Source organism: Muscardinus avellanarius (assembly GCF_963383645.1).
Source record: "Muscardinus avellanarius genome assembly, chromosome: 15".
Lineage (NCBI taxonomy): Eukaryota > Metazoa > Chordata > Mammalia > Rodentia > Gliridae > Muscardinus > Muscardinus avellanarius.
The window spans coordinates 8,889,865-8,913,652 of record NC_137801.1 but is presented as its reverse complement, the minus strand read 5'-3'; the positions used below and the strand labels follow the sequence as shown (position 1 = coordinate 8,913,652).

General features: G+C 48.3%; 1 protein-coding gene across 1 annotated transcript; it reads right to left on the bottom strand.

Annotated features, from left to right (window-relative positions):
* Positions 1-1,633: 1,633 nt before the first annotated feature.
* TRIB2 (tribbles pseudokinase 2) lies at positions 1,634-23,497 on the bottom strand (the record flags this gene model as incomplete). Its single annotated transcript, XM_080711589.1, has 3 exons — positions 1,634-2,102; positions 18,214-18,506; positions 23,228-23,497. 3 exons carry the CDS (start codon positions 23,495-23,497, stop codon positions 1,634-1,636), a joined length of 1,032 nt encoding a protein of 343 aa, XP_080567715.1.
* Positions 23,498-23,788: the final 291 nt, after the last annotated feature.

Below are 23,788 nucleotides of genomic sequence, written 5' to 3'. Positions count from 1 at the left end.
ATTGTGAACGTGAATTCGCCCTCCTGGGGACGGGGTCTCCTGCTGAGCAGGCATAAAGCATTGGAGATTCCGCACACTATACATGCCACGTACTATAATGAAGCACAGATTCAAGTAACATTTACATACTAGTGTCCACGTGTTACCTACCCAAAAAACAGGACCATTTCACAAAACATATACAGGCCGTAAAATCCAAACAACTGAGGTACTGGAAACACAAATATATTTATGCCCAAAGAGTTCTGTATCATACAGCAATAGAAAAGCCATAATAGAAAACGTTTTTGCCACTCGAAATCAAATAAAGCTATCTAGGTAAGCCAAATAAGAGGTTATTTCAGGGACAGAAATACTCAAAACGAGAAAAAAAAATTATAAATGTTAACTACAGCATGTAACATGTCATCCCAAGTCGACCCGTAATTGAAGTACTGGCTTAATACATCACAATGTGACATTTTCCTTAATAAATAGAAAGTTCTTGAAAAGACGAAGGTGCGTATTGGGATAGAGAGCTGTTTTTATTTATATCATCTTAGCTTTCAGCATATTATCGTTCTCGCTTTTTCTGTCCAAAACCAGAGGGCCTTCGAAGCCAAAAGAAGTCGAAATAGCTGCCCTGTACTGTATACATGCGGGGCAACCTGCTTCGTTTAACTAGTTTCCCCCATAAAGCAAAGACAAAAATGTTTAGCTGAGATCAGAGCACTGCAAAAGCGTCCGACCCCGGGAGCTTCCGGCCCTCTCCCGCCATCGCTTTCACCTCGGCAACGAGGAATGCCTGCCAGGCAAACCTCATGGTTCAAAAGAAGAAAATCAAAAAGGAGTTGAACGTCTCTTTCCCTTTCTTCTTCCCCCTTAGACTATGATAACAGTAATGCATCTGGAAGTCTGACTTCTAATAGCTTCCTGCCACAAGCCAATTGACACGAAACAGAAGAGCCTGTTAAGGAACAGATTTTTCCCCTTCAGGGAGCAAAAGAATTAACATGTCAGTTCCTAACCAGGACATTAATGTGTTTATTTGTTTAGAAGAAATGAGTTGAAGAGAGCGATTAGAAGACACTCGCTGGACTTGGGTTTTCTTTTAGTTTAGCACCCAGGTTTCAGGTCAGTCTGTGCGCACCGAATTATTTTTTAAGTGAATCCCGTTAATTATCATCTAGGTGGTTGGCTTGTTTAAAAGGAAAAGAAAAAAGGAAAAGAAAATTACTCGGCCAATTGTTCCTTCCCTGAATCATAACAAGTTAAATGCTAACAGTGCAATGCCAGGATGTGTGTTTGAGGCAGAGAGTTTGGATTCTACCAAGATCTGCAACTATTTCTGAACCAAATGAAAAGGGTGGGGGTAGGCAGAAGCAGCCCAATTGGCAAGGGGTGCTCTTCCAGGCTACATCAGGGGAGAAAAGCTCCGGGAACTCCCGTCCATCTGACTCCAAGCCCTAGCCGGTATCTCTTGCCCCAGTGCTACACGGTTAGTCAGCTCCTTGAAGGGTTTCCTTCTCTGAACCAAGAAAGGTGTGGGTGTGTCTTTGCTGCTGCCGAGCCAGGCCACCTGTGTCCCTGGAAGAACTCCTTTCCGGGCCCTCTCTCGCTCCTGGTACCTGCTAAGTCTCCGTGGAGCTTGAGCTCAGTTGAAGAAAGGATCCAAGTTCTCTTCCATGTTGACGTCTGGCACCAGCTGGTCAGACACTTCCTTAGCACCATATCCTGAATTCGAGACGCTAAAATCTGTGGAAAACCAAGGATGGTCCAAAATTTCCTGCGAGGTCAGCCGCTCCGAGGGCTCCCTCCGCAGAATGCTTCGGATGAGGCACTTGGCCTTGGGCGACAGGGTCTCTGGAATGTTGAACTGGCCGCGCCGGATCTTGCTGAAGAGAGAGCTAGGCTCAATGTCATGGAAAGGGTAACGGCCCACCAACATGGTGTACAGCATCACCCCCAGGCTCCACACGTCCGCTGCCTTGCCCGAGTAGCTGCCAGTGGTGTTCAAGATCTCCGGGCTGACGTAGGCGGGGCAGCCGTGCTTGTCAGAGAGGGAATCGTCATCTCCACGCAGTATATAGGCATCCTCCAAGCTTTCCAGCTTGACCCGAGTCCTGCAGGACAGAGGGTAAGACACAAGCTCTTGAAAGTGACCTGAGACACTCACATTAATCCCGACAGGGCAATACAGCTCCTGCTACTGGGGCTTCCAGAGACTCCTCATTCATTCATTTTCATTCACTCATGCACACAATCAGCCAAACTCAGAACTTTCTGAGGATCCTCTGTCTCCCAAACACTACTCCAGGGCTGGGGACACACAGGTAAAATACATAATACCTTTTATTGTAACTTCTACAGAGCCAGTTGAATCTCACAGAATGCTCTTCTTGATCTTCGCTGAATCAACTTCCCTTTTTTATTTTTTTTTACCTTTTGTCTTTTGTGGTACTGGGGATTGAATTGAAGGGCATTCTACCTCTAAGCTACACCTCCAGCCCTATGTCACTACCAACATGATTTACGTTATGATGTGGGATTATAATGTACCAATAAAAGCATATTTAAAAAATACAGAGACATACCTACAAGCAGTACTGAAGACGGAATCTATGAGACAATACAAGGAGTACGTATATATAATAATTTTTTAAATAGGACTTCCTCGAATGTGTTGGGAAGAGTGGAAAAATCATTCCTGGAAACCGAGACCCTGGAAGCTAGCATGCATCAGGAAAACAGACTCACTGTCATCACCAGGTAGAAAATAAATACAGTCATGATTGGCCAATACTCTTGGACATGAGTTGACTCCTCACAGGTCCTTCCTTACACCTTGCTTACTGTGGAAGAAGTTGAAGACCAGGGTGCAGAGTGGAGCGTTCTAGACCACCCTTGAAAGTAACTGAGGGCCACCTTCAATGTAGCACCCCACCTCCCAGCTCAGCTCTCTCTCCTCAGTGCCGGAGCCTCCTGAGATCCTGAGCTCCCTAGCTTCCTGCCCTGCCATTCTCTGTTGGAAGGTTAAGTTTAGTTTCACTGAAAATGGAAATCACCCCCCTTCTCTCCTGACTGGAGCCCTCAGAGCTCCTGTAGTTCCCCCCTAACCTGGTTATTCCCATCCTAGCCTAGCCATGAAGACTTGCTGTGAAGGAGATGGAGGTCAGGGAGGAGTCAGAGCTGGGACTTACAGGGCAGGAACAAAGGTCCCAGCATTGATAACTGGTTCTTTTCATCTCTAAAGGACACATGGAAGCAGCTTCCCCGTTGGCCTCGAATGCTACACAGCTCAAAAGTGCTACAATTAAGAAAGTGGTTGGTAAAAACCACAAGGGGACATTGGCACTCAAAAGCCAGAGCTGTAACCCAAGATCACCTGCTCTTCATCATCCTCCCTCCACCTGAAAGTCTTAGCCTTTGGGGATGAGCCCAGCATCCCCTAACAGAATGCTGACAGGATAAGCCCAGCATCTCCTGGCACCCCCCCTCCCCAAAAAAGACAAAAAAAAAAAAAAGCAAAAAACAAAAAACCTGGCAGGGAGGCCAGACTCATGGCAACCAAGGGAGAGCTGCTGGAGGCCCTCTCTAGCAATGGGCTTGGTAAAACTCCAGGCTGACCCTAAGAAGTGGATTGCAGGAGTTCCCAAAATCATGGGTGCTCTGCACGCATTTCCCCTGATGGCTGAGAAATGGTGGCCATAAGTGAAATTGCACTGGGCAGAGGAGGAGGTGGGCTCCAGGCTGGGCACCCTCTTGCCTGCTGTGTATCAATGGCCACATCACTCATCATTCAAACTATGTTTCTCAGCCTTAAATAGCAGCATGAGAGAAGGCGGTGCTTTTAACATTTTTTTTATGTAAAATATACATTACATAAAATTTACCATCTTAATCATTTTTTTAAGTGTACAGCTAGTTCGCAAGCATGAAATAGATTCTCATTGCCATGCAACCATCTGGACAAGCCAGTCTTAGTGTCTCTGCCAGTTTTAACACGCTGGGAGTCTGTAACATAACAACAATGTGTCTTTTCTTTTCTCTGTGCTCACCCACATTCTATTATCACTGATAGTGTGCATGGTCTTCTCCTGCATCTGGAGAGAATGTCCTACGGAAACGGGATGGAGCTAGCTGTGCTGATCTGGAATTGAGCGGATAAAAAGCAAATCTAAGCAAATCTGTCTTCTTCTTCCTTCTTCTAATCTACGGTGGCAGGTACCACTGACCTGCCAGCCTCACCAGATGTTCCAAGATGGATGGAGGGGAGGGAGTAAAACTGGGGTGGAGAGGAGAAAAAAGGAGAGTCCGAGGGGGATTCTCTATAGCTTCTCATACTCCACCTCTCCCTTAAAGCTTCCCTGGAGCCAGACTCCTCACCCCCAATCTCCCTGTCTTGGCATCAGAATAGCTATGGAGTCAGGCATGGTGGTGCACACTTATAATCCCAGCATTTGGGAGTCCGTGGTTCTCAGACAGCCTCAGCTACTTAGTGAGGGCTTTTGCAATTCAGAGAAACCCTGTTTCAAAATAAAGAATAAAAAAATAGGGTTGAGGGTATAGCTCCGAGGTAGAATGCGCCTGGGTTCCATCCCCAGTACCAAATAATAATAATAATAATAATAATAATAATAATACCAAAAAAGAAAAAAAAAGAATAGCTAGGGGAATAATTATAACTAGAGAAGGAATAGAAATAATACGTCCTCCAACCTGTGTGACAATAGGCAATGCAGAGGACCGAGCATGAGTTCTAGGATAGGAATCTGAGGATTCAGGTTCCAGGCTAGGTTCCTTTGCAGAAACCCTGGAGGCGAGTGTCAACTCATCCACAAGGACGCCATCTTTAGCATGGCTGCGGGGTGTACCCCCTGACTGTCAATTGCCCCTTCCTGCACACTCCCTCTCTGCACACTGGCCTCTTCACTGTCCCTCAAAGGCACTGCCTGACTGCCCTGGTCCCTCTGGGGTCCTCTGCCCATGCCCTGCCGCCTCTGAGGCGCTTCTGAGCCTGTGCACAGGTTTGTTTGCAGATCTCTGCTCAAATGAGTAAGTTGGAGACCATGCTCATGCATCCCGTGTGAAGCTGTAACCTGGCTCCCATCACCCTGGGAAGGCCGGCACACATACATGTTCAGAGTCTGGCATGAACACTCTACGTATTACTCTGGCGGTTACTTCTAGGCAGTCCTTTCTTCCTCGCCGCTAGGAGCTCATGGAGTCAGTTTGAAGGCAGACAGAAGTGCCCACCTTGCTGCTGTACTTCTGACAGCTGGACACACACCTGGCATGGAGCGGATGCTCACAGTATGATCGAAGAGGACTGTCATGCAATGACCCTGAGCTGTAGCGTGCTGACCTGGAGAGGGACAAGGGCTGCTGCTCTGTCTACCTGGCCAGGATCATAAGGAAGCCAAGAGGGAGACCTACGGAGGGCAGGCTTTGTAATCCACAACAGCCAGGCACCTGTCAGGGTTCTATGGCTTCTCTGGGCCTGGAACTGCTTTTGGCTCTGCCCCCACCCTCTCTGTACTAAGCCAAATCTTCAGCCTGTGATTCTGCTCAGTGGGCTTCCAGATCACAGGGTGAGAGTCTGACGTCCTCCTCCCTCCACCCACTCACTGCTAGGCAGCAGGGTCCCCACACTGAAAGCATCCTGCCTGACCCCTTTCCCTGGAACGCTTCTCTGCATCACAGGTAAGAGTCAATTAACCTCCCCAACTGGATTTCGCCTCTGTCCTCCCCACCCCCAGACAACAGCTGAGAAGCCCACGAACACTGAATGAACTGGGAAATGAAACAACAAGCCCATCCCCCAGGCTGCGGCTGCGGAAGCTCAACCGCCCTAAGCTGACCCATGGGGCACTCCGTCCTCCTTCCCCTCCTTCCCCTCAAAGGATGGAGTTGTAGTGAGGAGGGTCCGAGAAGCTCCTTGTCTTCTCTGGTCCAGCACACACCTCAGCTGAACAACCATAGAAACCAGCAGAGTTTGGAGAGCAACGCAGGTGCTGAAGTCAGACCCGGGTCACATTCCAGTCTTAAACATTACCAAGTACCAAGTGTCAAACATCATCCCTGTACCTAACTCATGCTAGGTGTTTACAGTGTTACATATACGTTTTCCTGAGGCTGAGGAGATAAGCTTCAGAGGCAGATAAGCTTCCCTGTTTTTGTGCATGCCCAAGGAGCCTGAAGCTAATGGTGCAGGCAAGGCCAGTGAAGACCGGGGCTCCCCCATCCCAGATGGGCCCAAGCAGCAGGCGTGAGGCTGCATCCAGAGCGCGGCACACACGCACCCTGGCTGGGGAGGGCCAGCCTTGGAGACAGTAGCCAGTCCTTTCTTATTGGAGTGTCTACGCCCAGGCAGGACAGGAGAGGGAAGGAGAAGTGTAGAGAAAAAATAGGAACAAAAATAACCCCCGAGGGCGTTTTTCTGACCTGGCCCTCTCCTCCTCCGAACATCCTGACTTTGTTTGCATCACTAGTATGCAGGGGTCAAAGCGATGGGTCTGGATTCTGTCTTTAAACAGGGCCTTCCGGGATGGGCCACGTGGGGAAGCAGAGGGAAGCCAGGCAGGCTGGATGGTTTCCAGATCCAGGGCCCGAGGATCCATTGGGTCAATGCTGGGCAACTGCAGAAGGGCTCTGAGCCTTGGCTTCCTGCCCTGGGGCACAGAATGCCACCATAGCTCTCCAGACTGTGCTTGGAGAGGACCTAGCGGGACACTGGCACAGTCAAGAATGGGAAGAGAAATGAATGAACAGTCTACTATTGTCTGATGTCCCCTGCACCGTCCTAGGATGACGCTTTTCCCAGGCAAAGAGTTGACTGCCATAAAAAATCAACAGGGGCATCTGTGAACCTGGCAATTCAAATATCCCACCTACTACTAAGGCATTAGAAAGATAGCCATGGAGTGCTACTACTCTCCAGCGAGGCTCTGGAGACACACAGGTGATCAGTGAAGACCAGCCCCTTGGGCTTGCTGGAATAATGCAGGACATACTCTGTTGAAGAGTTTAGCATAGGAGATCTGCAAACCAAGGTGACAACCGCAACTTTATATTAAAATTAGAATGCCCATCCTCAACCTAGAGCTCAGCAGGGAAGACGGAGGCGAAAGCAGACACTGCCCGTCCTGGACATGCAGGGCAGACATGGATGCTGTGACCATGCTCCTTCCTGGGGCCTCTGCCTTGTTCTTCTACTTGTGTGGAATGTTCTTGCCCCAGCTGTGCACCCAGCTTCATCCATCACTACATTTAGTCCTGACCGAGGTAGCCAGGATGTGCTTTGTGGAGATGGTGGACCTACAACTGGTCTGTAAAGGAAAATTCCCAAAGTGACAAAGGGGAAGGAACGGGGATTGTTGTGACCGAACAGCTGTGGATGAGAGTGGTCAGTTTCTCAGGGAGAGCCATCTCTGTGAAAGGCAGGAGCCCAGGGCAGGATGCTCTGGGCCAGAAAAGCTGGCTCCCTCTGCATGCCTTCTGCAGGCGGTCCCTGGCATCGGAAAGCTTTGCTTTAGACCTGCTGAATGAACAAGCCTATATTCAATGACAGCCCGGCTCAGTGCCAGGCCTTGCGTCACTGGGCCCTGCTGCCAAGGTGGAGGAGCCAGAAACAGTGGGATGTGGGTCCTGTCCCAGCTTCTGCCAAGCATCACCGTAGGCCCTGGAAGCCCTGATCCTCCGCCCACTCTGCACAGGCCTGAGAGTCCCCACAGCCACTGAGTCACTAGTGTGCCCAGTGACTCGTTCGGCTTCCCTTCCATACAATAAGAACAAATAGCTGGGCATGGTGGCGCACGCTTGGAATCCCAGCATTCAGGAGGTTGAGACCTGAGGATCACAGTTCGTGGACAGCCTCAGCTACTTTGCAAGGCCCTTTGCAACTCAGTGAAACCTTTCTCAAAAATAAAAAGACTAAAAAATAGAGCTGGTGGTGTAGCTTGGAGGTACAATGCCCCTGGGTTCCATCCCAAGTACCGAAAAAAAAAAAGAGCAAATAATTGGACATTCCTGATTTTAAAAGACCCTTTAATTCTTAGCCTATCCTGGTTGCAACACTTCCTAAATGGTATTCTAATAATCACAATGGCTCTTTTATAACAATAGCAGCAACTGTGTATTAAGAATTTACCAGATGCTGGGACATTTTTATAGCCTACATCTTTATTCCTCTGAACAGATTAGAATTATGATACAGGCATGTTTTCTAAAAATAAGAAAACCAAGGCAAAGAGAAATTACAGAGTCTAAGTCACACACAGGGTAATTGAAAAAGCAGAGATGTGGGCGATGGGCGTGGTGGCGCAGGCTTGTAATCCCCGCACTTGGGAGGCGGAGACAGGAGGATTACAGCTTCGAAGCCAGCCACGCTGGCTTAAGAGACCCTGTTTCCAAATAAAAATATAAAATAGGTCTGGGAGTGTAGCCCGGAGGTAGAAGGGTTTCCAGGAACCCCAGTACCATCAAAAAATAATAATAAAGCAGAGATGTGAGTCTATGTTAGAAAGATTCTAACACCATTGTCCTCTCCAAATATACCCTGGCATAAAGGTCAGTTACCTAGAATCAAAAAACCTGGCTCTTCCAAGGGGAGAGTTGAGTAGGTGGGGAGATGTGTGGAGCCCGGTTCAATCGACACCAGATCACATGCAGAACGCATCCAACCGCTGCCGCTCGCCAGGTGGACACAGGTGGCTGGACCTGCCCTCTCACTGGATGAAGTTTGGAGCTATGGCATAGGAAGCTGATGGGATTTATCTAAGACATTTTGGCAAGTGAGGTCAGAGCTGAGGTTCTACCCTACGGTATTTTTTAGTTATTTATTTATTGGTGCATTGTAATCATACATCATTTAGAGGTACATATCACATGCATACATACATCACACATTGGTGGGCTTTTAACCTATGAGCCCAGTGCTCCACCCATAACAGCAAAAATGGCCTCCACAGCAAACCACGCTTCACTTTTAGGCCTTAAGTCTCACCCTGGGCTCTTGGCAAGAAGAGATGCAAACAGGATGAGCCAGGGTGGGGCTGGGCCGAGAGCTCAGAAGACAAAGTGGACCTCCCAGGGACAGGATGTCCGGTGGCCTGAGGTCAGTGAAATCCAAGAGTCACTGAACGCCAGCAGGTCTGGGATCCAGGCAGGCTAAGGGTCAAAGGCCAAAGGTCGGCTGCCTCACCTGTTACTGAAAATATGTCCCTGGTGGCCAATGCAATTGTTCAGGCTGAAGTCCCACCAAAGCAATTGCTGGAGAAGGCCCAGGAAGGAGAGGAATGGAAAGGAACCTGTGAACTCCAGACAGCATCGAGCTGACTCAGCAGCCCCAAAACTACACCAAAGAAGTGGTCCCTCATCAGAGCATGGGTTTCAGGTCTGCTTGGTTTTCCCAGCAGTCACCTCTGAGAGCCACCTCCCCTACTCTCTTGTGTGCTTGGTGAACCCACCCAATTCTGACCTGCAGTGGCTCATGGATGATCAAGGAGGCAACAGGTTAAGTCGGCCAGGGAGACATTTCAGGGTGGAAGGAGAGAGGTCTCTAAGGAGAAGGTCTCTGGAGAGTTCTAGCGGGGAAGCAAGTGTCCTGCACCTTAACACATCACACAATCTGGCGGAGGGGTGGGTGGCATTCTCACACCGATTTGATATACCAGACCACTGCAAAGACCCCTGCAGCTTAAAAAGGAAGCTGCTGGGGAAAAAGAACAGTTGAGATAAAATGATGATGATGATGATGATGAAGAAGAAGAAGAAGAAGAAGAAGAAGAAAGACCCATGGGAGCCAAGAACCCAGGTGTCGCCTGCAGCCCCAGCTGCCCAGCCCTGACTCCCTCCTTCTACGCTGTAGCTGCTGGATGGACTGGGGGAACCATTCCACCTGGAGCCCTCCACTCCCAAGATGATTCCACACCAGTGCTGCCTGCAGGCCACAGGGACTTTAGGACTCCTGTCACCATGGAAACAGACAGGGAAACCCAAGACAATGCCCTGCTGATGGGAACTCCTCATCAATACTCCATTTACCCCTTACTCCCGGCATTTAGAAATGGCTCGTGAAGGATCCCTTCTCCCCCAAATCAATCCATTCATCTCTCAGAAAAGCGTGTGCTGTTCACTGCTGCTGGGCTTTCTGGGCTGAGTGAGGCTTGAAAGTTCCTCCCCAGGTCCCAGGGGTCAGGTGCAGCCAGAGATCAGGGAGCCAGTGAGCGCCTGTGTCCTCATATTCGCTGTACAGACAGGGATGCTTCACTTGGCAGGAAGCCCAACCGCTCCTCCCCCACAGAGGGCTTAGGCACATCCTGACTGACCGGCTCCATGGAGTCAGAAAACCTGGTTCTGCTTTTGGTTGTGCTGGGATGGTTCCCCACCCCAGTTGATGTCTTCATGTGAAGACAAAAGGGATGACACTAACTCTCCTACCTACACACCCCATGACCAAAGTCCTAGTTCAAGCTGCATCACTTTCAGCTGGATTTCTGTCCTTTCTGAACACACTTCCTGCCTCTGGGCATTGCTCACTTTCAGGACTTTCCCTATGACAGACCCAGAACCCCTGATGTTACGTGTTACCGTTCTCCAAACCCCTCCACCACCAAGAATGCAAAATATCCACCCACTATCCCTCCCATTGGCAAATACACTCTTTTAATGAGTCCAACACCTAACTGTAAGTAGGACTAATAGCTATTCAATAAATGTTTGCAAGATGGTTGACACCCCTATCTAAGGCCCTGCTTCCCCAGCTCCCACAGTCCATCCAGCGTTCAGAGCCCCTCAGCATGACTCTACCTAAGAAATGCAATGTTCATAGTCCAGAGAAATTTCAAATGGGCCAGACTCTGTTCCATCACTTAGAAAACAAAAGAAGTGCCTCCCACATTATCACACAGCAAGGGGACATTTCTTACAACACTGGTGTCTCTGGGGCCCTGAAGGGCTATTCATACATCCGTCCATGTCATCAACTGTCAGGCATCTGCTTAGTACTTACAAGGTTAATAAGTCCTTTGTGAGGTATGGATAGAAAGATAAATGGACCCCACTGTAGAGTTCTGAGAAGAAAATGAAACGTACCCCCCCCCTTAAACGGAACAGCAAGATAGATGGGGACTGCTCATGGTCCTGTTGATCCATGTCAAGACAGCTCAGAAAACAACATACTGAGCTTCACATAGATTCCTACCGATCAGTCCTCCCAGCTCACAATCGTTGCCTAACTGTGTAAGATACTTTTCTCTAAGGGTTGGGCACAAGAAGCAGCTCTAACCTGAGGGGTGGGGAGTTACTGCAAGCCAACTTCATATTGACAGCCTAGACTCTGGAGCCAATTACGAGGGGTACAAAGCCCAAGTCTGCTGGTGACTGGCTGAAAAGCCAGGGGCCTCAATATCTTCATCCTTAAACCCCTTAACTCACGGGCTTAAATTGTTTAATTTAAACATAGTACCTAACTAGAATTTAATTAGTTCATTTAAGTTTGGTAAATGGTAGGCCTCAATCTCATTTCATTGACATGCAAGGCTTCTGTCTTATTTGCCAATTCAAGTACCTCCAACGTCTAGAATAGAGCTGGGCATACAACAGGTGCATAATAAATATTCAGTGAATGAATAAGTGAATCTCCAGGTAGTCAGGCATAGTGCTCAAAGCCAGTAGCTGATGGCCAAAAGTGGTAAAGATGACAGCATTTGTAAGAGCCTGTAATGGATCAGCACGGTGCTGGGCACTTCACATACATTATCCCTTCCTGATTTTAAAAAAGAAAAACCAAGATTGTATGGCCAAGTGAAGGAATCAAAAATCTTACCAGGGAATCAAAAATATTACTACTGTCCTCTCTTCCTCGTTCGCCCTGGGGCCCCAGCCCAGCCCATGAGCTCACTGATTAAGCACAAACAGTAAACAGCCCGGGCAGAAATCCTGCTGGTGAATACCCACTATTTAGCCTATTTCTAAGCACAGAGCTCTGAGGAAGCTGGTCTCTCTCTCTCTCTCCTTGAAATTAGCAAAGCCCTTCCGAAATAAAATTACAGCCTGCCTTTGACACTGAAAACAGTGTCAAATCAATGTCACTTAGGCATAAATCATTACATCAAAATGGGAGTGGATGGGTTAATTTCTCACTTGCTGCACCACTTTGAAAATAGCTCGCTTTGAAAAGGTGTCTCCATGGGGATTCATAAGTTTTCTGGGCTCCCGCTCCAGGCAATGACCTACATTTGAATGATCTCTATTTATCCCTGCCTCTCCCATCCTGTCATTAGAATCCAATCTGAGTTGCTCCTACCCCCCAAAAGGAGATTTTCATTCATTCAATAAATAGCAATGTCCACCCTGTTCCAGGAGCTGTGAATGAGAAAGCTTCTGTCCCCAGGAAGCCCCAATCCAGCAGGGGCAGGAGACTGTCTAGCGACTCATACATGGACCATTAGTCCATTAGAATAGCATAGGAGATGAGATGTCACAGAGGCAAAGGGACACTGTGAGAGAGGACACTTACCCACCCCAGGGAGCAGGACAGTGAGTCTACATAAATAAAGAAATTTTCCAGGAGTTCTGCTCCTTCAAAGCAAAAAGGGTTAAGGCATTTTACTAAAATATAGGATTCCTAAGACTTGAAAAAATGTACACACTCAGAAATAAAATCAAAGCTGAGCCTGATCTCTGGGGCTCCTGCCCTGAAGTCTCCATGAGGCGGGCACAACTTGCAGATCTTTAAAGAACAGCTGATAGAGACAGGGATGCCTGAGAAGGAGAGCCTCCGTGGTGGGCAGGGGAGGCGGCTTTCACTCCAAAGGAGGTACAGGCGGTGCTTACAGTATCCAAAGCCCCAGGGCCACTGAGTTCTTGCAAAGGGTCCCAGCGTCCCCCTTGAGGAAGCAGGCACCGATCTCCCATGCAGCAGAGGAAATGAAACCCTCCACTTTAAGAGATAAGGATCTTTTCCACCAAAGAAGACACAGGTAAAGAAGCTTGTTTCTTTGTTCACATGGGTTATTTTTGTGCAAGGGAATGTCAACACTGAACTGAGGCTGGATCCTCCAGGGTGGCAGGAAGCCCTGTCCCAGAAAAGAAACCTGGTGGGACAAAACCAAGCAGAAGTTGTAAGAACTACGCCCCCCTGCCTTCCTGAGGCAGCCCCAGGCACACCTGTATGAGAGGCTCTTCCCATCCTGCCTTAGCCTCGGCTGGCCCCTGGGGACGACAAGGAGATGCTAAACACTTGGAAACTAAGGGTTAGCGGATCGCTGGCTGTGTGCTAAGCACTGAGTTTACTTGTGCTAATTCCTTTATTCTACAAGGAAAGCCTTCTTGTTGCAGTTTGCAGATGAGGCAGTGGGGCACAACAGTTGGGTAATATGTCAGGGTAAGATTCCTAACAAGTGCAAGCACAGGGATTGGAATCCAAACAGCAACACTTGAGGCTCAAATTGAAACACAAGGCTTTACACCAAGCTGGTGGAGCAGATCAACCCAGTGCCATGGCAGGGAGAGAAGCGGGAGGTACCAGGTCCTCCTTGCGGGGTTGGGAAAATCTGCTTTCTATCAGAATCAGGCTGGTCCTGACTCCTCCCACAGACCGTCTGATTTTACTACAGGAACCGTGACTAAGAACAAAATGGAGGCTGGAAGTAACTTCCATGCAATGCTACTCAACGCTCGTAGGTCTTGAGATTCTCCCCTGTGAAGAGTGTGGACCAAATAAGAGAGGCTCTGTCCTGCAGAAATGTCAATGAAGCAGAAAGAAAAAAGAGTAGCACAGGGCCTGAGAAACTGTGGTCAGCCCAAGTCTGACAACCATGGCCAGCTTCCCTTGCAGCCATCTGGTCGACCTTCTGGCCTTTCTGAGCAACAGGTTCCACAGCAGACTTGCTTCACCTGCAGGTCACCCTTTTAGTATTGATTCAGTTATTTTAATTCAACAAAACCCAGAGGAGAATGCCTAACTTTAAACCCCAACATATGAGATCATCACTATTTACTGGAAAGGTTGCTGAAGAGAACAACTTCATTCTTCAAAAACCCAGAGTCCTGGGGAATGAGTGTCCACAACAGTATTTTTTTTTTTTAATGACTGCAGGCACTACTGTCACTTAATGAGTGCTTGCTCTGCCCACAAATCACAGAATGATCTCAGGGGATGCTCACAACCACTTTCCAGGGATGTTATTATTATTTCTGCCTGGAGGAAACTGCAGCTCAGAAATATTACGTGACTCATCCAAGATCAGATAGCTAACCAGTAGGAGAGCCAGAATCTGAACTTAGAACCCAGATCAAAGCAAAAAGGAAGAGGTAGAATCTGAGCCAACGCAACCCAGCGGCAGAAGGCGCACTGGTACTGGGGCGCCACATGCGACCTGGGATGTCTTTTCCGAGCAGTGTTCACAAAGCTACCAGTGTGAAACAGAACTGAAGGTGCTGACAGTTCCACTGAGACAGTTCTCCTGGAGGGCCAAGGCTGCAGGGTTAGAAACTGGGCATTCTAAAGACTACACACAAAAAATCAGCTCACAGGCAGGTCTTGATCTGCACGAGGTGGGCCTCAGCCAATCCCACGAGTGACTTCATCTTCTGCCTGATCTCTGGAGATCAGCAGAGAAATCAAGGTACATCCTTCAGACAGAGCTGTCTCTCCAGGTAGCCGCTATTTTTTTTTCCCCCCATGGGACCAAGGAATCAAGGATTTTAATACAGACACCACAGTTTACAGTTTTCACAACTTCCAGGTTTAACCCACTGTTTTCCCACTTTGGATCTTGTCAGGAAAGGGAGTATTAACTTTATTGAGGGACACACAATTGGACGTTGCTCCCAGCAACATGGTCCAGTGAGATCCTGTGGCGCCTGGCTCCCGCCTTCCCAGTTTTTGCCTCAGAAAGCAATGGCCACCTGCGGCATGCGGGCTACTACTACCCAGCCCGCATAGCAGATTCTGCTGAAAAACTCCATAGAGCCAAAAAGCAGACAGGGAGAAATGTGTTGTGACAAAAAAAAAAAAAAACAACAACAAACAAAAAATGAAGTTTCACATTCTGGAACCAAAGGTTATAAAAATAAAACAATAAGAAAAGAATAGGCTACTAGGCATTACTTCCCTTTCACAAAAAGTTGATAGCCAGGTAAGAAAAACCAGCTCCTCTGTACTGAGGAGGATGTTTAGAATGCCCTTAAACGCGGAAGTGACCTTCTCCGAACTGCCCAGACAGAAATACTTGTCCTATATTCCAGAATGGCAAGCCCATTGGGACCACAGCGCAGTGTGGGACAGAGAGAAAGCCGCAGAGCAGAGTGGCAGGCTTCCAGGCCAGCTGCCTACATCGACTGTGTGACTTCCGGCACATCCTCTGAAGCCCTGTGCAGCCCAATAAGCACCCAGACAGAGGGGAGAGTGATCCGTCTCTCTGATGGTCCCACAGGGTTGGGGAAGGCGTCCAGGCTGCCCACAAAGGAACTGTGTGGCAGAAGGTGTTCTTACGCATGCCACCAACCAAAGATGGCCAAGTTTTTTTTTTTTTTTTTTACCATTCCTTAAGTTTTTTAGTTAAAGGTAAAAAATGCTCTTTAAAATTAAAAAGGCTTTCACTTTGATGTGTCTTCTGCAATATATCACTCTGGGTTTATATTCATGTAGGACTTTCCAGTTCTTTCTGAACTGGGTCCTGCTTTTTCACAGGTCAAAAGGGAATCCCAGGCCTTAAGTCTGGAAGCCCCTTGAATTTTGATATTTCTTCCCAGGGCCCCAGGACATCATCAAAGATTTTGGCTTTGCCATGCTCATCCTTGATACTCTTATACATTTCTCCAACAAGGTGGGGGCAAGGTCCACTTTGGCCCTGAGTTGCATCCAGCTGGGGGGCCACACAGAGGCAAGCATGCTCACCTTCTGACCGCAAGACTCAAGGGTTAAAGTGTGGTTCCCCTGGCACCTCTGGAGTCCCCTCCAGCTCCAGCGTTCTATGACATGGAGACGTCCACCCTTCTGGAACTCACTAACTTTGCAAACACATGTGCTCTGGGCTGCTATGCCTGGACCATCCACCCTGATGCATGTGGATGCCTAGAAATCCCTCTCTAAGGGGACACAGGGAAGGTGATGGGTAGGCATGGAGATGCTTCACCAGGAGAGAGGGCCCGGGCACAGAGTGTGCTCCGGCCCTCCCACAGGCAGAGGAATCTCCCAAGGGCTGAGCTGACTTACTGCAGAGTCTCACCTTCCTTCTTCTCTCTTGCCTGTAACTCTGAAATGTCTTCGTTCTGCATTTTAGAGTTTTCCTCTATAAAGCGGACCTCTTAACACCCACCTCATCAGATTTTAGAGAGAATGAAGTAAGCTAAACCATAACGATATCATAAGAGGTCAATGATTTTTAAAGGGGAGTTTATTAAATCTCCAAAAAAAAAAAAAAAGGTGGGACACAAGAGGGCAGAAAGAATACCTGTGTGAGTATTCTTCTGGGATCCAATATATAGTCATCTTCCAAATGAGACTATTCATAGGAGCACACACCTGAATGTTAGAACTTGAAAAGAGCTTATAGCCAATCCAACAGAGCCACACCCGCAGAAGGGGGAGGAACAGGATGTGGGGGTCAGTCCAAGGTCACAGAGGTCATTAAAGGCAAAGTCAGGATAAGAACCCGGGTCTCTAGGCTCCATGGCAGAAACCCCTGGGCTGTAGAACAGTAAAAGTGAGTGTCGTCCTAATCTTAGGACAGTCCTCTTTGGTTTGTTAATGAAGGTTAATGAATCATAATCAAAAGGCCAGTGATCCACTTTCCTGGATAAAAACATGGAAAAATAGCCCACTTCCAAAGGAACGGAGGAAGCCCAGAAACGCTCTGCACTTTATATACACTGCTGGATTACAAACACCATGGAATTATTCCATTTCGGTGAAGCGACAGTAGACAGCCCTTTTTCTCAGTTAATCCCCAGTGCTCACCAGATATTAAATTGCCAATCAGTTCCAACCAGGCAGATTGGAAAATAAACACATAACTAATAACGATAAGTTTTAAAACATAAAGCACACGTCACTAGATCTCACACATCTGGATGTCCTTGGGTTTCTGTAAGCAAGAGCTCTGATCGCAAGGTCTACGCCAGGCACACAGAGGTATCTGAGAAATGTTTGTTGTGAGGGAGTGACTGAATGAATGAAGTGCACTGGCCCGTCACTAGCTGTTCCAAGCTAACATCAGTGATAACTCTGGGTCGGGGGATCCTGGACTCCTGGACTCCTTTCCAGCAGAAAGGAAAATGCCCCAGGCAGTTGTGAGAATCCATGACATCAGGTACCAGAGAGCCTCTTTATACATTCTTGGAATACAGTAAGTAATGCGTATAAAAATGTGCTGCATTCATTCTTCTTTAAAAAAAAAAAAAATCACTACAGTACTAAAAAGAAAAATGTGGTTCACAAAGGATTTTTTTTTTTACAACCAAAGTCAGCTGGAAGAAAAAGCAGGGCCCCAGCAGGGTCTGCTAAGTAGGACATAATGAGTTAAAGGCAAAACTATGAATGGAATCCAGATGCCCAGCATCCTGTGCAGCTGTCTCCTGGGATAACCATAAACCTTCGCAGAGCTGCACTCACATCTGCAGTTTCGTCACCTGGAAGGCTGGTCCTGCCCACCTGACCCGCAGTACGTTCATCCTCGAACCTAGATCTACAAAACCCTTCTTTACCCTTCAGAACCTGCTTAGAGCTGGCATCTCACTTCCTCACAGGACGCAGCACTTACCTCTGTTTAGAGCCTGGAAGGCTTATTTTATATGTCAGGTGTTTCTCTGGCTCATCTTAATATTCATAGTACTGAGAACTTTGATTCATATATACTATATGTGTCAGAAATACCACTGAGTGAGAGAATGAATTATCAACAACTGATTCCAGATAGTGTTTCGATGGTACAGAATTTTCCAAATCCCGCCTTCATGGACATTGGAAAAGCCACAATGGATTACAGCCACCTTCAGAGTTCATGGCACTGATCCATACACATTCACCAGGTCACAGTCTATCCCTGCGCCTGTCCTCTTTGAGAGATGGCTGCTTTCGTCAACATCCTCATATTCTGTTCTGTGCCTTCTTCCTAAGACCCCGGCCCCTCTCTGGACAACACGCACAACAACGTTCACTCTAACCTTCCACGGACCTCTAGGAGGAGCCTGTCGCGGCGCACCCCTCTGGTCCTGTCCGAGCCTTACCTCTCTTCATCTTTAAAGATGAATTTTCGCAGTTTGAGGTCCCGCAGCACCAGGCCCCCGTCGTGGCAGTGGGCCACGGCCGAGGCGATCTGGTAGAACAGTCTGGCCGCCTCCTCCTCTCTCAGCTTCTTGCAGGTACGGACAAAGGAATGCATGTCTCCATAGCTCCGCTCAAAGAACACATAGGCTTTGGTCTCACCCAGGAGGATTTCGGTAATTTGGTTGATGTTGCTGTGGGCAGACAGGCAAAAGCACGGGGCCAGGGATTCCTGGTAGCAGCTGATCTCAAACACCTAGGACGGGATTAAGAAGACCTGAGTCAGAGGTGCCTCCTACACACACACACACACACACACACACACACACACACACCTCAAGAATGCTATGCTGACACCTCCGCAGGCATGTGAGTGAGTGTAAGAGGACAGAACGTCACGATGAACTAGGACCCCCCAACCATACCAGACCCGCCTGCTATCAGCTGTGTAGTACTGAACAAGTCACTGATCCTACAAGCTGCCATGCGTAAAATAACCAATGACACTCCACTCCGTGGGAAGGCTCGTAGGAGATAATGAAGGCCGTCCACAAATGGTACGTTCTCCTATCTTCCCCTCTAGTCCAATCCCCTCTATTTATAGAAGAACTGAGGCCAAATCAGAGAGTGACCCACCCCAATCAATGCAAAATCTCATTTACCTTCTGAACAGAGATAATGCCCATCTACAGGTACTATAGCACACACTGGACATCAATACATTCCTGTCTAGACTTTGCCTAACCGTTCTCTAAATTTAGTACGGTCCTTTAACAAAGGTGGAAACTGAGGCTCAGAAACCTGAGCCAAAACACATGCCCCTGGTGGCAGTGCTGGGAACTGGACACAGCAGGCCTCCCTCCCAGGGAAGCTGACTGGCATCTCTCTACCCTCCATTGATAGATACCTAACTCAATGAACCCGTTATGCAAGGATTTCTATGAATCAGAATTAGCCCGTGAAGTGCCACTTCATTGTTGCTTAAGAAGAAAATGCACCAATACCTTTCAAAACAGACCTGGCAGAATGAACACCACAGAGCATTTCTGAGGTTAGAAGGGAAAGCTTTCATTCCTTTCGCGACCTGCGCTAAATCGGGAAGACAAGTGCCTGGGTTTGGAATCTGGTTCCCTAGCTTCCCCGGGCAATGCGTGGGAGAGGGATCGACTGGGGTGTGTGGATCTAGGGACAGGCTGAACAGCATCACAAAAGAGAGCCTCTGTAACAACACACTGGGTATCATCAGCTCCCAGTCACTGAGCTTCTTAAATTTCTTTTTCTTTAGTGAGACAGTTCTGCCCACGATCATCCTTCCGCAGTGTGGTGGGGGAAATGGCTGGAGCAGGAGCCGCCCACCTGGACACTCTAATCCCAGCTCAGCCACTGCTAATCTGGATGGGACAAACAAAGGGCACAGGGTCAGGGCACTTCCCCTTGCCACCAAATGAAGACATTGCCTTAGACGCGGCTAACCTCTCCTGAGTCCTAATTCCACCCTCACATTTGGTAAGAGCTCTGTCTCTCTTCGGTGACAACACCCCTTCTTAAATGCACACACAATATGTGAGATTCCCTCTAAAGGGACACCAGGCCTTTTGGAACCCGTTCAGGGACATGGACTGCTATTTAAGAATTCCTGAGTTCAGTCACTCTGAGCATTAACAACAACAACAAAAAAAATCTGTGAGTCAAACAGGGAAAATAAGAACCTCGAGGGGGCTGGTGCTAACTGGGCTGAGGAAGTGAAGTTAACAGAAACCTTGTGAATGAACCATAATGAGGCATCTCAGGAAAACGGCACAGCTGCTCCCACTACACCCTAGAATTTAAGAATGAATACTTCAACCTCTCCAGAGACCACAAATCACACCCTGATACTGTCAAATGATGGCCTCGGAGCGGTGACCTCAGAGGCCCGTTCAATTAGGATGCTGAATGCTTGAGTCAACTTGAACACCCAGACTGCAGGCAGGCAAGAGAATCCAGAGAAGCCTCAGAAATTTCATAGAGGAGTCACGGCTTTGCAGAAGGGGAAAAGCAACAGCCTGCATTATATAATGAGCATGGTCTGTTCCAAAGCGCCAGGCTGCGTCGCCAGGGCCTACAGTTATGATTATTTATACTATACTTCCTGTTTCCAGTTGCCTTTAAAAAAAAAAAAAAAAAGGTGCTTGCTGCTCAGCATGTTTGGCCTATTACCCTGCTCCCATACCCAAAAAAAAAAAAAAAAAAAAAAACTGAATGGATGCAGAATATAAAAACAAAACAAAAATCAAACTCATTCCTGGCAGCTTCAAAATGTAGCCATGCTCTTTGTAGAAGAGACCAAATTCCAAGATGGTGGACAGAAAATGAATTAAAAAAAAAATAGGAGAAATACTTATGTTTTCCCCAAACGGGCAGGAGTCAAACTTTTATTAGTAGCTATAACAGGCATTTATGGGCTTGGATTGGTATTTAAACCATCACCTTCAAGTGCAAAATCAAGCCAGGAGCCCGGTTGCCTGCTCCTTTGAAATGTTTAATTTGGGGCCAGGGTTATATAATGTGACAGTTCAGATAAGGCATTAAGATTAGACTGACATTAATAATATTTGCAAAAAAAAAGTGCCCTTTCTGCCAAGAAAGTAGTTATGCCAATCTGCACAACATTTCTATGAAAACCATCCAGCTAACCACCCCCCAAAGCTCCTTCCTTCCTTAGCTTAGCCAGCATAAGCACATGGAGGCAGCACACAGGCTTGATCATTTGTTTAAATGTCCTGGAATCTCCCTTCCAGGAGCATCTCAGGGAATTCTCTGTAAAGTCTAAAAGGTACTAAATGGAATCTCTCTGCACTTGGTCTGTATTTGCAGACTGTTTTCTTTGGTCGACACAGAGCTCAGTGAGAGGCGCTCCACGTTCTAAGACATCAAAAGGAACCGGGTTCAATGTCAGGTTTTAGTGAGCCTTGAACCAAGAGCCCACAGTCTATGTCTCAGGGCAGTTCATAGAAATAGCCTTCGAAACCTCGCTTGGAGCTTCCTAGGATATACACAGCTATGCTTGGAGAAGTCACCCACATCGCCTCTGCTAAGAAGGCAGGAAAACAGAAGCCTTGAAGGGACGACCTCTGTCAAGCGAACAATGATACTGCACTTAAATCCACTTGCAGCAACACTATAATTGGTGAGGGGCTGGTTCAATCTTTGCAATCACTAAACCCGCAGATTAAGTTCAGTTTTAGGCCAGAAAGCAAGTCTGCAAATGGCACTGTAAGGTCAGCCCGCAGTGAAACACGTCTAGAAAGATCTAAAGGGAGGGCAGAGGCCAGAGTCATCTCTGGTTTTAAACAAAGAAATAACTGCGAAACGCTCCTGCAGAATTTGGCTGCAGAGTCTCAGTGCTTAAAAGCATCTCCAGCCTTCGAAAAATATTAAGATGCTACAGTGAAGTTGAAGCAAAGGGAATGAAAACACTCACTGCTGAGTGATGGGGCATATTTCACAGCAGAGTGGCAGGTCTGTGGAATTCATTCATTTCAAAGGATGCCTATCCTATTGTGCAACCTTGCAGGACTTCTGAGAATTCAATCCGGCTCTCAGTCGCCTACTGAATTTGGTTTAACCTGGCACAGCTGCTCTGGGTCTCCATAACTTGGAAAGGATGCAAAATACTAAAATGCTCAGCACAAGCAAGGCTCAGCACAATCATTTAAAAGTGTCTGATTTCCCCTGAGGTCTGAGCTGAACAATCACAAACCCGGTGCTCTTCGCCAGCCCATTTTTTTTTTTTTTTTGCCACGAAAGACTCCAGTCCACTATGAAAGGAGGTTATTCCACAAAGCAGCCCGCGGTTAATGGGCAAAGCGTAATGCAGTATTTGTAGCACAGATGTGCACAGCGCCCATTTCAAAGACAGCCTGGATCCTCCATCCCCTCCCCTTGCCCCCCTCAAAAAAAAAACCAGCCAGCAAATCCGAAATTAAGTGACAATGAACGTTCTGTATCCAATTCTGGATAGTAGCGCTCTACTGGGTCTTTTTTATTTTTTTACAACTATTTCCATGCTCATCCCCTTGTCTGATGCCCCGTGAGGGCACACAAAGACACGGAGACACACACAAACCAGTCAGTGTTCAGGGTCAAAGACAAAAAGAGGCGACAATAGTGTCCATCTCCGTATTAGCACTGCAAACCCGGAGGGCTGCAAATGCCAGCCTCTAACCTTAGAAGCAAAGGTGCCTCTTGAGGGGGGTGTAGGAACAGGGATGGGGAGACAAGAAAGTCAAGATATGAGAAGAAACCAAGACCTAAAGAGGGACACCCAAAGGATTCACTGTTCGCCCCAAGGTGCGCTGGCGCCTCGGATTTCCACCCAACCCTCTTTTTTCCGGGCTCCAGGCAGAAGAAAGGTCTTTGTAAACTCCTCCTCCGCCCTGGGCCCCGGGGCTGAGCCAGAGGGGACACCTTTGTGCTTCTCAGTTAAAGGTCTCTTTTAAACAAAGGTTTAACACCTGCACGCTAAGAACAATGGCTGCAGAAGGAAGCCAGTCCTCGGCGCCTAAAAATGAGCAGGGGATTCCCTCCCCCTCCTCCTCCTTCTCCTCCTCCTCGTGGCAGGGGAGGGGGCTCGACACAGGAGAAGCCCCCTGGGCGGCTGGAGCAGCCCCGCGCTCCCAGCTCCACCAAGCTGGGAGCACGCGCGCCCCGGCCCCGCGCAGTCCCGCCGCCCGCCCCTCGCCGGGTTCTCCCCAAAACGCCCCCGCTGCAGCCCGCCCCATTGTCTGCAAAGGTCTGAAAACTTCGCAACTAGCCCAACATGGACAAATAAATAAATAAACCCCTCTCGCCAGGCTGCGGACCCTCACCCCGCGGATCCCCTTCCCCCCAGGCTCCTGGGCTCCCACCCCTTTCTCCCGCCACTTCCAAAGGGGCCCGGGGAAACCTTTTGAAAAGACAAAAAGCAAACACACAAAAACCTCCCGGCTGTCTTACCTTGCACACCAGCTCCTCTCCGCTGTGCAGATGCACGGCACGAAAAACGTGGTCGCCTTCCAGAGGTTCCAACAATAAGTATTTCCCGATGCAAGAAACGCAATGCGACAAGTTGGGAGTCTCGGGCGGGCTCGGGGAGCCGAGGTTCGGGCTGAAACTCGGGCTGGGCTCCGCGGACCTTATAGACGACAAGTCTTCGAAATCCTGCGTTTTGTTCCGCGGTCTCCCATACCTCGCTATTGTGATGGGGGTAGACCTGTGTATGTTCATGAGTGTAGGGATCGCACACGACAAAAACAAAAAAAAACAACAAAAAACAACAACAAAAAGACCCGCTGGAGAGATGAGACGCGGGCGAGCGTCCGGTGCTGCAGGCGCCTGGGTGTCACGGATTTAAAACAAGAGGGGAGAGGATGAAGACGGATTATGGGGGGGGGGCAGTTGGAAGCAAGCCCCCCAGATGGGCGCCGCCGGGCACCTCCTCTGCTCTGAGCCTGGCTCCCAGGGGTGCTTGGTCTCCAGACAACTCGGTTCCTTTTGTTACCCCAAAGCAGAGCAGGC